Source organism: Bombina bombina, chromosome 7 (assembly GCF_027579735.1).
Source record: "Bombina bombina isolate aBomBom1 chromosome 7, aBomBom1.pri, whole genome shotgun sequence".
Taxonomy (NCBI): Eukaryota; Metazoa; Chordata; class Amphibia; order Anura; family Bombinatoridae; genus Bombina; species Bombina bombina.
In genome coordinates, this window is record NC_069505.1 from 48,339,521 (window position 1) to 48,356,598 (window position 17,078).

General features: G+C 38.1%; 1 protein-coding gene across 1 annotated transcript in view; it reads left to right on the forward strand.

Moving 5' to 3' along the window:
• GNG3 (G protein subunit gamma 3) overlaps nucleotides 1-17,078 on the forward strand; it is a 106,331-nt gene that overhangs the window by 74,769 nt on the left and 14,484 nt on the right. The window contains exon 2 of the mRNA XM_053720081.1: nucleotides 1,821-1,927. Within this exon, the coding sequence (XP_053576056.1) occupies nucleotides 1,829-1,927 (99 nt within the window). The 5' untranslated portion in view covers nucleotides 1,821-1,828. The remainder of the gene's footprint in view (nucleotides 1-1,820; nucleotides 1,928-17,078) is intronic.

Below are 17,078 nucleotides of genomic sequence, written 5' to 3' on the forward strand. Positions count from 1 at the left end.
TGTCTGGTAGCGACTCCCTGCCTGTGTGTTGCGCACCTGCTGCGACGTGTACTCTGTGACTTGGAACGTGTGAGGCCTGGAGCCGGAGAGAGTGTGCAGCGCTATAAAACTCTTCCCACCACACCAGTACCTCAGTCTTTTCTTTGCCTCCGCTGGAGATGGTCGAAGAATGAAGATGTGCATTTAATTCTTCAGAGAGAGGGATTCTCAGATCGAGTTGAGGCCCGTTTACCCCTCAGAGTACAGTGTTTGTCACAGGGATGTATATGGGCTATGGTTAGTGGCTCTCTTTTTCTCCTTATGGGAAACTTTGTCCCAGACCTTCCATGGTGGTCACAAGGACCTGTATGAAAGAAAACATAATTTATGCTTACCTGAAAAAAATTATTTTTTTTCCAAAGTGGTGAGATTCCACGAGACCCCATCCACCATGAAAGAAATGAATTTATCAGGTAAGCACAAATTGTGTTTTTAATATTTTAATATGCACACTGTATGAGGCTCCAGATCCTACTGAGCATGTGCAAAAGTGCACAGCATATATGTATATGCATTTAGCAAATTTCAAAGTAAAAGCTATTATGTTGTTATTAAATTCTATTGTATTAAGTGATACCAGATGAGTGTAAAAACTCTCAGAATACAATACCTTTTTGATAACTACAATTATTTTTCAGTGGCCAACCCCCCCCCCGCATTTTTTTTGGGGGGATAAGACTTGCCAAGGTCATTGTGTTAGCAAAACATCACTTCTTAGGCTTATACATCCAGCAAAGTACAGAAAAAGGAACAACATAAATAATGAATACATATTAAATAGTATATTTTCTATTACGATCTGAAACTAACCACTCAAGTATAGCATTGGCTTCTATATTTTTGTAGTGCATCTGTCTGTGTCAAAATTTTTTTTATTAAAATGTTCAGCTTAATGCATTGTTTTGCTATAATCCCTAAAGGCCGTTAAGATGTTCCATGACGCCCGAACAACTCTGGGCTTAAATGCTGTTAGGACGGCATGGAAAGTTCTATCTTACATGCAGTACTGCAGCCTCCTCCTTTTAGGTAATTAAAAATTGGGTGGGGTGAGCGTGCCTAGCAGCATAAGCAGTCCTCCATGATCCAATCCTGGCCTTGAAATCACATGAAAGCATCTACGATCGTATGATTTCCTTTTTCCTGCAAGTTTTTATATCGGAACTTTGTTTACGATCTAAGCACTTGCTCATTGGCATGAAGGGTTTAAGAAACAAGTGGTAGATGGATACAAACAAATCACCAATGCCACTGTATTGGTACCCTGTATGAGTCATTAAATGGACATTCCAAACAAAATTGAAATGCAGACGGGTGCATTTCCATTTTGTAAAGAAGCATTTTTGCAATAAGTATATATTAGCAAAATGCTTCTTGTTAAAGCGTTAGCTGTTTCAAGAGTGTGCTTTAGTATGTTCTGTGCACCTGCATTTTAAACACAGCACTTGCTCAAAGATCATCTGGTAGTGACTCAATTTTCATTGCTGCTGACATGATACAAGCCCCACTGGCACTTTGAGCAGCTGCAATATTTAAAATGCTGGTGCACTGAGAATATCTAGCTATGCCTCATATGCACGTGCAGAGACAAATATTAACGCTAAAACAGTAACGTTTACTAGAGACATTTTTGTTAATACATTTATATTATAAATTTGTTTCTGTTAATTTCTGTTCATTTACATTGTGACTGCAATATCCATTTAATAAAAACAAAGGGACGCACAACGATGTCTGTATACATAGGTATTATCACGATTCATATTCTGTATTCCTCCCTATAGGAAACACAATGAAAGGGGACACCCCAGTAAACAGCACCCTAAGTGTGGGACAAGCCAGGAAAATGGTGGAGCAACTAAAGATCGAAGCCTCCATGTGTCGCATCAAGGTAATATTATGCTCTATGAGAACAGTGACATATAAACCAGGGGGTAGGGGATATCCAAATCCAGCCCTAATTACTAGAAACAGACCTAGATTTAAAAGGACATGAAAGTCAAAGGAAGAAGTAATAATTTTATACATATAGGTCTCATGCCATGTGCATGATCTGAAGTCTACCTAGGTATGCTCTAAAACAAAGCATGCCAAGAGTAAAACGTTAATCTGATAATAGATGTAATTTGTTTTTTGTATTGGATTTTCTCCCTGAACCATGAGTTTGTTTTATTTTCATGTACCTTTAAAGGGACAGTAAAACACCATGAGATTTTTTTAAATTTAGTTATGGGTGATGAAACAACGCAGCAATATATTTGCATTATTTATTGTGCCCCCTTTTCATGTAATTTAGCTCTGAATATTGAGCAATTTATAATTCTGAGAACATGAAATGCACTTGCTGAATTCTCAAAGCTCACCATGCTACATACCTGCCCCTAATTGGCTTTTTTTTGGATAACAACTGCAAAACAGAGTACTTGATACTAACATTATGACAGTAACTAGCCTTGTTGTCTGCAGACTAAAGCTCTGATTGGCTCCTCCAAATAAGGCAAATAGTGGGTGGAGTTAAGCTATTCATAAATAATTGCAGTAAAATAGGAGACATAACATTTTTATTTCATGATTTGGAATGAACATGCAATTTTAAACAACTTTCCAATTTACTTCTATTATCAAATGTGTATCATTATTTTGGTATCCTTTGTTAGAGGAGAAGCAATGCACTACTGGGAGCTAGCTCAACAGATAGGGTAAGCCAATAAAGACATGTGCAGCCACCAATCAGCAGCTAATTCCCAGTAGTGCATTGCTGCTCCTGATCCTACCTAGTTATGTTTGTCAACAATGGGTAAAGAAAGAAAAACGCAAATTATATAATAGAAGTAAATTGGAAAGTTGTTTAAAGGGACAGTAAAGTCAAAATTAAACTTACATGATTCAGACAACTTTCTAATTTACTTTTATCATCAAATTTGCTTTGTTCTGTTTGTATTCTTAGTTGAAAGCTAAACCTACATAGGCTCATATGCTAATTTCTAAGCCCTTGAAGGCCACCTCTTATCTCAGGGCATTTTATTAGTTTTTCACTGCTAGTTCATGTGTGCCATATAGATAACATTGTGCTCACTCCAGTGGAGTTATTTATGAGACAGTGCAAATTGGCTAAACTGCATGTCTGTCAAAAGACATAAAGGGACATTCTGCAGAGGCTAAGATACAAGGTAAAAAGTATATTAATATAAGTGTGTTGGTTATGCAAAACTGGGGAATGGGTAATAAAGGAATTATCTATCTTTTTAAACAATAAAAATTATATTATAGACTGTTCCATTAAACCTGCATGTTCAATTTGAATTATTAAAGTTTAAATTTGACATTACTGTCCCTTTAAGACTTGGCTGATATATTATTCTAGTAATTGCAAGATGTTTACTATCTGCGTCATGCATAATTTAGTACATATTGACTCTATGATCAGTTAAGACGATTCTGTTTAGGAGTATAGTTTTATGTTTGCTAGACCATTCATTGAGAAACATTTTTTTCCACTTGCTTGTATGAGGTGTATGGATTTCTTTACAAACATACTCAGTGATTGGAAATGCTAAAAATAAAAAAAATATATATATTTTTTTCTATACAAAGGGAGAAGCGCTCTACCAGGAACGAACAGCTCATCAGCTAGTTCTATGGCAAGTTACCACCTAGGAGCAGCCTCTTTTAGACCAGTGTGCTTTTCACAGAGGAAAACTTTCCTGTAGTACATTAGTCTGATCCCGCCAAGTAAGGTCAGTCCAGCCCCTAAATACCAGGCAATTCTCCTCTGAACAAGGAACATGACAACCCCAGACGATTTCAGCCTCCTATGGGCCTTGTCAGTGAGGAGCAGACACATTCCTCTAAGCACACTAGGGAAGGAGTCCACATCTGGTTTCCCCCATAGGGAGACTTCCGAAACGATCGTCTGGGTTTATAATGTTCTTTGTTCAGTGAAGAATTGCCTGGTATTTCGAGGCTGGACTGACCTTACTTGGTGGGATCAGACTGATATACTTCAGGAAAGTTTTCCTCTGTGAAAAGCACAACTGGGCTAAAAGAAGCTGCTCCTAGGTGGTAACTCGCCACAGAACTAGCTGATGAGCTCTTCGTTCCTGGTAGAGCGCTTCTCTCTTTGTATGCAAATATATATATGTAAATTGGTTAAGTAATTTAGATTTATTTAAAAAAAAAAAAAAAAAGTACTTCACAGTGTAATGAGATAAAATAATAATCCAAAGCTACAGAAAAAACGCTACGTCGACCAAAATTAAATTTGGAGTGCAGATAGATTTTATTGTATAGTAGATATATTTTTATTTTGAAGAGGGAAAAAAAAATATAAAGCTTTTTTTTGTTTTGAGCATGGTCAGTAGAAGCAAACAGGGGAAAAAATAAACCAAGCCATGCTCAGTAGCAATTTGCTAACAGAGGATTGTGGAAGTTCTAGTCCAGGATGTTGGTCTGTATGGTGCAGTAGCCTGGAGTACAGGCAGCCCCCCGGGTTACAGAGATCCGACTCAAGTACAACTCGTACTTACAAACGGAGAAAATAGAGCTTTATCGCCAAATCCTTCTTTCCAGGATAACCCAAAATACTTCAAATCCAATTGTCACAAGGACAGAAAGTGATGGGAATTTTTCTGAACAAGGGGTACAGATAGCAAAACAAACTTTTCCCTATGTTTTCCAAAACTAAACAAATGTTTGGCTAGAGGTTTACCTAAAAAAAGTGCCTGTTCCAACTTACATACAAATTCAACTTAAAGGGATAATAAACACCAAAAATGTTATCGTTTATAAAGATAGATAATCCCTTCATTTACCATTCCGCAGTTTTGCATAACCAACACTGTTATAGTAAAGGGCCATGATACTCAAATGTTTAAATACTTGAAAATGATGCAGCATAGCTGAACATCTCTATGTAAAAAAGAAAGATATTTTACCTCAAAAGTTTCTCAGTAGCCACATCCCATTGTAAAGGACTTCTAAGCAGCAAATCAGTATAGTAGAAAACGGGGGGCTGAGGGCTAGTGGGTTAAGAGTAGATAAGAAATTATAGGGAAAAAAATGATAAAGAATAATAAATGTATTAGCCCTATAATTTCAGAGAGAGGCAGGAAGGATACATATGGATGTACCATTAATTGCAAAGACAGAAAGGAATCTTGCAAGAAAAGGGATAGGCCTGTCTGACTCTAAATATATATCTTGAAAGACCCACTGGTTTAGATTGTCAACATAAGGTGGTGGATTAATATAGGAGAGCAATGCTCTGTGTCTGGGAGTAAATGGAACCCCAAATACCCAATTAGAAATTAGAATGAAGTTAAAATTGTCTCAGAAAACCATTCATACTACACAAATCTTTATTGGGAGACAAAAAGTAAAGTCCAGCAGGACTCAGACAAACATTCACACATACACTGATTAAAAATAGCTCAAGCTCGTGTCTTAATTTAGAAGAATTCAATATGTAGCGTGGGAAACGGAAATATTATTTTTGCAGTAATCTCTGCAAGTTGGGTTCTTAAGGATATCTAATATAAGCAGATGCTATAAGATTCCTAAGATTGTTAATAATATGCAGATTAACTGTTGCACAGTAAATAATGGACCCTTGGATGGTGTGTGCAGAGAGTAATAGCTAGGATATGTATATATAACTTATTCAGTTTTAGCAATCAGGGTATCATAAAGTTCAATAGTATGTGCACTAATAGTGAGCACACGGTAGCACTCGATATCACAGGAATAATTTAATTATATTGCAATATAACTGAGAGCTGAAGTTCAGCAGTATTACTCAGAGAAATTATAGGTGGTATGTGTACTAATAGTAAACACCAAGTAACACCCGGTATCACCAAGGTAAATTAAATATATTGCGATATAACTGAGAGCTTAGGTTCAGCAATCCAGGTCTAACCACTGTGGTGTTTTGTGACCCGGTATTCTAAATAGTATGACCGGTATGTGTGTGCTTACTAATAAATGTAATTGTATGTTTGATACATATTAGCACAACCGGAAAAGTGAAACGATACCTAATATCTCCCAGTTACAAAAGATTATATGCTAGGCTGCACTGTTGTGGTATAGCTTAGGTAATGCCGAGGTATTATTCCATATGTACAAAGATATTTAAGATGTTATACATCAAATATTATAACCTATATGTCAGTACCGTTGATTTTTTGTTAACCAATTGCTATAGTTATTATATTAAAGTAAGCCTTGCACTAATATCTAGTTGCCACCTTACTTGCCAAACACATATGGTTTAAGCCTAGCACTAATATCTACTTGCCACCTTGTTTGCTAAACACATGTAGTTTAAGATATTGTGAGTTATCAGTTGTTCAAATTAACAAAGTAAGAAACTCTCATAACCCCTGGCTAAAAAAAGCCTCTTCTATAGCGGAGGCTATCATTAATATTACTTCTAGCTAATAACACTTCAACATTCATATCACCATCTGCAAAGGTCTCTACTATATCGGAGACTGTATTATTGTTAATCTGCTCAAATTTCACACACGCATGTATTCTATAATTGTAGAAAATATACTAGCGAGCGAGCGGCTAAAAACAGTGAGGTACTATGACCTCGTGAATAATGCCCCTGACGCGCGTTTCACATAACGCTTCTTCAGAGGGGTACGCGCCGGCCGGACTTGTCATGTTATATTCATTTGAAAGACCCGGGCAGGACCATTGATTGGCTCACCGAATATCAGATTGTCGGATATTATTGGTCAGTATAAATGAGGCACACCCATGAATGATCCAATCATATTATCTTTGTGAGCATCATCTGTTGTCAGGTAGAATTTGTGTGACACAAGCCTTAATCTGTAATATAGAGGTTATCACACGAGCAAGAAGGGATGCTGAGTTAAACTGCTTGGGTATCGGAACTGGCACTACTGCACTTTCTATGTGTACTTGTCAATATATTTTGCAGCATGTTGAGCATTACGGTGTTTTCTTATTATAGACATATTATGGTTGCAAAATTAACTTAAAACTTCTACGTGATGGAGGAAAAAATAATATGTGAGAAGAATGTGCTAAGATACATGTGTGAAACAACAACATAGCGTTAAAAGAAGTGCGGTGTAATTTTAAACGTGAGAAAAGAAAAGTAGAACTAGATCGATTGAAAAAAATTATTTTTAATATAAAATGTGTTCTTGAATTATCTAACGTGATAATTAACGTAAGTACCAGACAAAGTGGTAATGGGGAGACATACCATTAAATTAGTATGATCTAATAGTGAAATAATAAAGTGATATAATGAAAGTAAGATAGCAAAGATGTTTGCTAATATATGTGCTTTTTTAATTCTCTAAAGTTATTCAAACACTTAATTATAACGTTCCATCTAGAGGCAGTTTTTAAAGGGGTAAACGATCTATATGTTAACCCGTACCAGTAGTAACTTTATTAAGTTTGCAGGAAAACGTTGTAGTTATTATGCTCGTTTAATCCAGCTGGGTGTACAGTATTGAGCAAATGTATCCATCTGCACTCTGCCTTCAGTAGTGCATTCTCAACATTGCCACCTCTTATGCCCAGTGATATTTTCTGTAATACTGCAAATTTCATATGGTTGTATTGGCTTCTATGTTTAATTAGAAAATGTTTAGCGACACTAGTGATCTTTTTACCATTTTGGAGATCATTTTCAGCATTTTTGATATTATTCTTGTGTTCCAATATTCTTACTCGTGCCTCTCTAGTGGTCATTCCTACATAGGCTTTGTCACATTCGCAAAAGATAATATAGATTACACCAGAAGTCCTACATGTAAAGTGTTGGTAAAGTTTATGGACCGTGCCATATTTATCTTTGATCTCTTTTATCTTTTTGACAAAAGGACATGCTGTACAGGTACAGCAAGGATACATGCCTGGGTCGGTGTCTTTTTTTCTTGGATTGTGCACATAATGACTCTTGACCAATTGGTCCTTCAAATTTCTGGGTCTCTTATATCCAATTTTGACTCTGTCTCCTATTATATCTTGGAGATCTGGGTTATTCTCTAGGATGAACCAATTATCATTGAATATTTTAATTACATGCTGCATTTGTGGATTATAAGTGGTAATTAACCTAGGAATGGTTTTGGAGGTATCTTTCTTTTTTGGAAAAAGTAATTCAGATCTTTCTGTTTTTAGGGCTTTAAATTTAGCCTTCTTAACAGACCTCTGGACTAATCTTGTTATTAAGTCCTTACTCTCATTTTCAAAGATTGTGGTATCTGAACAGTTGCGTCTAAGTCGAAGGTATTGCTTTTAATGTACTATTGGGGTGAGCACTCGATTCATGCAGTAATGAATTTGTTGACGTTTCCTTCCTAAAGATCTTAGTTTGCACTGTCCCATCTAGATTTTTGGTTATTGTGAGATCCAGAAAGTTAATCTCATGTAGTTCTGCTTGGTAGGTTAGTTTGATGTTAAGATTGTTAACATTAAGTATTGATAAGAATTCATCTACCATTTCACGTGTGCCTTCCCACAAGAAGAGCACATCATCAATGTACCTAAGCCAGAGTACTACATGGTTGGTAAATTTTTCCATGATATCTGTGAAGACTACTTTTTGTTCCCAAAAACCTAAAAATAGATTGGCAGTATGTCTGTCCCGGGACAGCGGAAGGAGCGAGCTTACGTGCACTCATCTTATTTCCCTATTCAGCTTAAGGAAGTTTGCTATGAAAGCTCATGAGAGTTAAGTCAAATCTCATGAGATCACAGTAAAAGAGTTCATGACCTCAGCACTGCTGATTGGCTGCTGTTCATTTCTTCATTTTTTTTTACCTGCAACTGAATATAACTTTTTACACAGAACTTACTCTGCTGAGCTGAGGAGATTGTGAGGTAAAATATCTTCCTTTTTTACATAGAGATGCTCAGGTGATGTTTTCCTGTCAGCTTTTTACAGTTATACTGCATCAGTTTCAAGTGATTTAGCATATGAGTATTATGTTCCTTTAATATACTTTTTACCTCTGTGATTACCTTGTATCTAAGCCTCTTCTGACTGCCTCCTTATCTCAGATCTTTTGACAGACTTGCATTTCAGGCAGTTAGTGCTGACTCTTAAATAACTTCACGTGCGTGAGCACAATGTTATTTATATGAAACACTAATGCCCTCTAGCTGTGAAAAACTGTCAAACCCATAAAAATTAGAGGCGGCCTCAAGGGCTTAGAAATTAGCATATGAGCCTAATTAGTATTAGCCTTCAATTAAGAATAACAAGAGAACAAAGCAAATTTGATGATAAAAGTAAATTAGAGAGTTGTTTTAAATTACATGACCTATCTGTATAATGAACGTTTTATTTGAACTTTACTATCCCTTTAAGAACAAACCTACAGAACCTATCTTATTTGTAACATGGGGACTGCCTGTAGTTTATATAAAGGTGGAGTAAAACTACATTCATACACAAATACTTCACAATAAATAACCTTAGGAAATCCAATGACCAAAATGTACATTAAAGGGACATAATACTCATACTGCATCAGTTTCAAGTGTTTTAGCATATAACTGTAAAAAGCTGACAGGAAAATATTACCTGTGCATCTCTATGTAAAAAAAGGAAGATATTTTACCTCACAATTTCCTCAGCTCAGCAGAGTAAGTTCTGTGTAAAAAAAATATATACTTCAGCTACTGCCCAGCTGCAGGTAAAAAAAAAGAAAATGAAGAAATGTACAGCAGCCAATCAGCATGAACTCTTTTACTGTGATCTCATGAGATTTCACTTAACTCTGATGAGATTTCATAGTAAACTTCCTTAAACTGAATAGGGAAATAATGAGTGTGCACGAATCTCACTCCCTTGCCTGTCCCGGGACAGACATACTGATTTTCTGCTTTAAGTCCTTTGCAATGGGGTTTGAATACTTAGGACATTTTGAGGTAAAATAACAGAATTTATGCTTACCTGATAAATGACTTTCTCCAACGGTGTGTCCGGTCCACGGCGTCATCCTTACTTGTGGGATATCTCTTCCCCAACAGGAAATTGCAAAGAGTCCCAGCAAAGCTGGCCATATAGTCCCTCCTAGGCTCCGCCCACCCCAGTCATTCGACCGACGGACAGGAGGAAATATATAGGAGAAACCATATGGTACTGTGGTGACTGTAGTTAGAGAAAATAATTCATCAGACCTGATTAAAAAACCAGGACGGGCCGTGGACCGGACACACCGTTTAAGCATAAATTCTGTTTTCTCCAACATTGGTGTGTCCAGTCCACGGCGTCATCCTTACCTGTGGGAACCAATACCAAAGCTTTAGGACACGGATGAAGGGAGGGAGCAAATCAGGTTACCTAAACGGAAGGCACCACGGCTTGCAAAACCTTTCTCCCAAAAATAGCCTCCGAAGAAGCAAAAGTATCAAATTTGTAAAATTTGGCAAAAGTGTGCAGTGAAGACCAAGTCGCTGCCTTACATATCTGGTCAACAGAAGCCTCGTTCTTGAAGGCCCATGTGGAAGCCACAGCCCTAGTGGAGTGAGCTGTGATTCTTTCAGGAGGCTGCCGTCCGGCAGTCTCATAAGCCAATCGGATGATGCTTTTAAGCCAAAAGGAAAGAGAGGTAGAAGTCGCTTTTTGACCTCTCCTTTTACCAGAATAAACAACAAACAAAGAAGATGTTTGTCTGAAATCTTTTGTAGCCTCTAAATAGAATTTTAGAGCACGGACTACGTCCAAATTGTGTAACAAACGTTCCTTCTTTGAAACTGGATTCGGACATAAAGAAGGTACAACTATCTCCTGGTTAATATTTTTGTTAGAAACAACCTTAGGAAGAAAACCAGGCTTAGTACGCAAAACCACCTTATCTGCATGGAACACCAGATAGGGCGGAGAACACTGCAGAGCAGATAACTCTGAAACTCTTCTAGCAGAATAAATTGCAACCAAAAACAAAACTTTCCAAGATAGTAACTTAATATCTATGGAATGAAAGGTTCAAACGGAACCCCTTGAAGAACTGAAAGAACTAGATTTAGACTTCAGGGAGGAGTCAAAGGTCTGTAAACAGGCTTGATCCTAACCAGAGCCTGAACAAATGCTTGAACATCTGGCACAGCTGCCAGTCTTTTGTGTAGTAAGACAGATAAAGCAGAGATCTGTCCCTTTAGAGAACTTGCAGATAATCCTTTCTCCAAACCTTCTTGTAGAAAGGAGAGAATCTTAGGAATTTTTATCTTATTCCATGGAAATCCTTTGGATTCACACCAACAGATATATCTTTTCCATATTTTATGGTAAATTTTTCTAGTTACCGGTTTTCTGGCCTGAACCAGAGTATCTATCACAGAATCTGAAAACCCACGCTTCGATAGAATCAAGCATTCAATCTCCAAGCCGTCAGCTGGAGGGAGACCAGATTTGGATGTTCGAATGGACCCTGAACAAGAAGGTCCTGTCTCAAAGGTAGCTTCCATGGTGGAACCGATGACATATTCACCAGGTCTGCATACCAAGTCCTGCGTGGCCACGAAGGAGCTATCAAGATCACCGAGGCCCTCTCCTGATTGATCCTGGCTACCAGCCTGGGAATGAGAGGAAACGGTGGAAATACATAAGCTAGCTTGAAGGTCCAAGGTGCTACTAGTGCATCTACTAGAGTCGCCTTGGGATCCCTGGATCTGGACCCGTAGCAAGGAACCTTGAAGTTCTGACGAGACGCCATCAGATCCATGTCTGGAATGCCCCATAATTGAGTTATTTGGGCAAAGATCTCCGGATGGAGTTCCCACTCCCCCGGATGGAATGTCTGACAACTCAGAAAATCCGCCTCCCAGTTTTCCACACCTGGGATGTGGATCGCAGACAGGTGGCAGGAGTGATCCTCCGCCCATTGAATTATTTTGGTCACTTCTTTCATCGCCAGGGAACTCCTTGTTCCCCCCTGATGATTGATATACGCAACGGTCGTCATATGTTGTCTGATTGGAACCTTATGAATCTGGCCTTTGCTAGTTGAGTATATGGGTTAATTTAAGATAAGCGCCAAGTTGTTATCCTTATGCTCCCTCACAGGCAATCTTCCCTATGATTACCAAATCACTAAACAGATACCTTTAAATTTATATAGTTTGGGAGCGCTTGAAAAGCTTAAAGGAAGATATGGAGATTGATATTTTATATATATGTAATTTATTTACAACATAGATTGGAAAACAAGTATGTTAAAAAACCTTTACGAACATTATAAAAACAGATTTCTATTACTAAAACAGATTTGTATTATTAAAACATATATTGAGATTTATGGCACGTGATTTGTGTAAGATATTGACTATAAAACAATCTGTTCAGATATGGGACGTCTCCCTCTATGTCAAAATTATTATATCTAGCCTATCTTATATCTTATACTTTATAACACAATATATCTTATACTTTATATCATTTATTTGTATTAATCAATTATTTCTTAAATACCACCTTCATCCACCTTATATAAACGGTTTTTTTAAAATAATACTTTCATGGTTTTTAAATGAATAAAATGTTCATCATAAAAACTTTGATTTTTAAAAGTTCATTTCTTCTCAATATTGATACAAAGTTGCGGAGTTCCAGCTAAAAGTTCATATATACTATGTAATCCGATACACTTTTGTTCTTTTGTTCTCAGAAGAAAATGCAGGAATGTTATTTATAAATTTGTAATACTTAAGTCTTTTTTGCAAATATTTGTCAGTGTTATTAAAGGGCTTACCGGGTCTTCTGACACTTGCTGTGTCTGGCGGTATTTCAATCTTACCGGGAAGATTTTGTATGCCTCCTTTCTGCTTTCTAATCTTGTACGATACAAGAATCTCCTGGAAGTTTGTTTCTTTTGAGCCTGTATTTGCCTGTATGGCTCCGGTGGTTCAATACCCTCTATTATGTTTTATCTTTGGCTGTCAGTTCCGGCAGCGAGCTTTTCGATTGGGTATGAACTTGCGCTGCACACTCCGGCGTGTAAACAGCTCCTCCGATGTTCAGTATACAAACGGCCGTTTGTTTTGATTACCTTCTTCTTCCCCCGTACTCAATTTGTCTTTGAGATCTTGCAGGGGATGTGTGAGTTGCAATAGAATTATATGAACTTTTAGCTGGAACTCCGCAACTTTGTATCAATATTGAGAAGAAATGAACTTTTAAAAATCAAAGTTTTTATGATGAACATTTTATTCATTTAAAAACCATGAAAGTATTATTTTAAAAAAACCGTTTATATAAGGTGGATGAAGGTGGTATTTAAGAAATAATTGATTAATACAAATAAATGATATAAAGTATAAGATATATTGTGTTATAAAGTATAAGATATAAGATAGGCTAGATATAATAATTTTGACATAGAGGGAGACGTCCCATATCTGAACAGATTGTTTTATAGTCAATATCTTACACAAATCACGTGCCATAAATCTCAATATATGTTTTAATAATACAAATCTGTTTTAGTAATAGAAATCTGTTTTTATAATGTTCGTAAAGGTTTTTTAACATACTTGTTTTCCAATCTATGTTGTAAATAAATTACATATATATAAAATATCAATCTCCATATCTTCCTTTAAGCTTTTCAAGCGCTCCCAAACTATATAAATTTAAAGGCCTTTGCTAGTTGAGGCCAAGCCCTGAGAGCATTGAATATCGCTCTCAGTTCCAGAATGTTTATCGGGAGAAGAGACTCTTCCCGAGACCATAGACCCTGAGCTTTCAGGGATTCCCAGACCGCGCCCCAGCCCACTAGACTGGCGTCGGTCGTGACAATGACCCACTCTGGTCTGCGGAAGCTCATTCCCTGGGACAGATGGTCCAGGGTCAGCCACCAACGGAGTGAATCTCTGGTCTTCTGATCTACTTGAATCATTGGAGACAAGTCTGTATAGTCCCCATTCCACTGTTTGAGCATGCACAGTTGTAATGGTCTTAGATGAATTCGTGCAAAAGGAACTATGTCCATTGCTGCAACCATCAACCCTACTACTTCCATGCACTGCGCTATGGAAGGACGTGGAACAGAATGAAGAACTTGACAAGTGCTTAGAAGTTTTGACTTTTTGACCTCTGTCAGAAAAATCCTCAGTTCTAAGGAATCTATTATTGTTCCCAAGAAGGGAACTCTTGTTGACGGAGACAGAGAACTCTTTCTTCTGTTAAGTGTGATCAGTCCACGGGTCATCATTACTTCTGGGATATTACTCCTCCCCAACAGGAAGTGCAAGAGGATTCACCCAGCAGAGCTGCATATAGCTCCTCCCCTCTACGTCACTCCCAGTCATTCTCTTGCACCCAACGACTAGATAGGATGTGTGAGAGGACTATGGTGATTATACTTAGTTTTATATCTTCAATCAAAAGTTTGTTATTTTAAAATAGCACCGGAGTGTGTTATTATCTCTCTGGCAGAGTTTGAAGAAGAATCTACCAGAGTTTTTGTTATGATTTTAGCCGGAGTAGTTAAGATCATATTGCTGTTTCTCGGCCATCTGAGGAGAGGTAAACTTCAGATCAGGGGACAGCGGGCAGATGAATCTGCATAGAGGTATGTAGCAGTTTTTATTTTCTGACAATGGAATTGATGAGAAAATCCTGCCATACCGATATAATGTCATGTATGTATACTTTACACTTCAGTATTCTGGGGAATGGTACTTCACTAGAATTACACTGTAAGAAATACATAAAGCTGTTTAATAACTAGAGATTATGTTTAACGTTTTTGCTGGAATGTAAAATCGTTTTCATTTACTGAGGTACTGAGTGAATAAATGTTTGGGCACTATTTTTCCACTTGGCAGTTGCTTAATCTGTTTTCTGACAGTTTCTGTTCTCCCTCACTGCTGTGTGTGAGGGGGAGGGGACGTTTTTTGGCGCTTTTACTACGCATCAAATATTTCAGTCAGCAACTCATTGTATTCCCTGCATGATCCGGTTCATCTCTACAGAGCTCAGGGGTCTTCAAAACTTATTTTGAGGGAGGTAATTTCTCTCAGCAGAGCTGTGAGAATTATAGTTTGACTGAGATAAAAAACGTTTATTCTGTAATTTGTTTCCTGCTTTCAGAATTTGTTATCTTTGCTAATGGGATTAAACCTTTGCTAAAGTTGTGTTATTTACAAGGATTGAGGCTATAACTGTTTCAATTTATTAATTTTCAACTGTCATAGATCTTCTGTGCTTCTTAAAGGCACAGTACGTTTTAATATTATTCTAATTGAATTGTATTTCCAAGTTACAAGTTTATTTGCTAGTGTGTTAAACATGTCTGATTCAGAGGATGATACCTGTGTCATTTGTTGCAATGCCAAAGTGGAGCCCAATAGAAATTTATGTACTAACTGTATTGATGCTACTTTAAATAAAAGTCAATCTGTACAAATTGAACAAATTTCACCAAACAACGAGGGGAGAGTTATGCCGACTAACTCGCCTCACGTGTCAGTACCTACATCTCCCGCTCAGAGGGAGGTGCGTGATATTGTAGCGCCGAGTACATCTGGGCGGCCATTACAAATCACATTACAGGATATGGCTACTGTTATGACTGAGGTTTTGGCTAAATTACCAGAACTAAGAGGTAAGCGTGATCACTCTGGGGTGAGAACAGAGTGCGCTGATAATATTAGGGCCATGTCAGACACTGCGTCACAGGTGGCAGAACATGAGGACGGAGAACTTCATTCTGTGGGTGACGGTTCTGATCCAAACAGACTGGATTCAGATATTTCAAATTTTAAATTTAAACTGGAAAACCTCCGTGTATTACTAGGGGAGGTGTTAGCGGCTCTGAATGATTGTAACACAGTTGCAATACCAGAGAAAATGTGTAGGTTGGATAAATATTTTGCGGTACCGACGAGTACTGAGGTTTTTCCTATACCTAAGAGACTTACTGAAATTGTTACTAAGGAGTGGGATAGACCCGGTGTGCCGTTCTCACCCCCTCCGATATTTAGAAAAATGTTTCCAATAGACGCCACCACAAGGGACTTATGGCAAACGGTCCCTAAGGTGGAGGGAGCAGTTTCTACCTTAGCTAAGCGTACCACTATCCCGGTGGAGGATAGCTGTGCTTTTTCAGATCCAATGGATAAAAAATTAGAGGGTTACCTTAAGAAAATGTTTGTTCAACAAGGTTTTATATTGCAACCCCTTGCATGCATTGCGCCGATCACGGCTGCAGCGGCATTCTGGATTGAGTCTCTGGAAGAGAACATTGGTTCAGCTACTCTGGACGACATTACGGACAGGCTTAGAGTCCTTAAACTAGCTAATTCATTCATTTCGGAGGCCGTAGTACATCTTACTAAACTTACGGCGAAGAATTCAGGATTCGCCATTCAGGCACGCAGGGCGCTGTGGCTAAAATCCTGGTCAGCTGATGTTACTTCTAAGTCTAAATTGCTTAATATACCTTTCAAAGGGCAGACCTTATTCGGGCCCGGGTTGAAAGAGATTATCGCTGACATTACAGGAGGTAAAGGCCATGCCCTGCCTCAGGACAAAGCCAAAGCCAAGACTAGACAGTCTAATTTTCGTTCCTTTCGTAATTTCAAAGCAGGAGCAGCATCAACTTCCTCTGCACCAAAACAGGAAGGAGCTGTTGCTCGCTACAGACAAGGCTGGAAACCTAACCAGTCCTGGAACAAGGGCAAGCAGACTAGGAAACCTGCTGCTGCCCCTAAAACAGCATGAATTGAGGGCCCCCGATCCGGGATCGGATCTAGTGGGGGGCAGACTTTCTCTCTTCGCCCAGGCTTGGGCAAGAGATGTTCAGGATCCCTGGGCGCTAGAGATAATATCTCAGGGATACCTTCTGGACTTCAAATACTCTCCTCCAAGAGAGAGATTTCATCTGTCAAGATTGTCAACAATCCAGACAAAGAAAGAGGCGTTTCTACGCTGCGTACAAGAGCTCTTGTTAATGGGAGTAATCCATCCAGTTCCACGATCGGAACAGGGACAGGGGTTTTACTCAAATCTGTTTGTGGTTCCCAAAAAAGAGGGAACT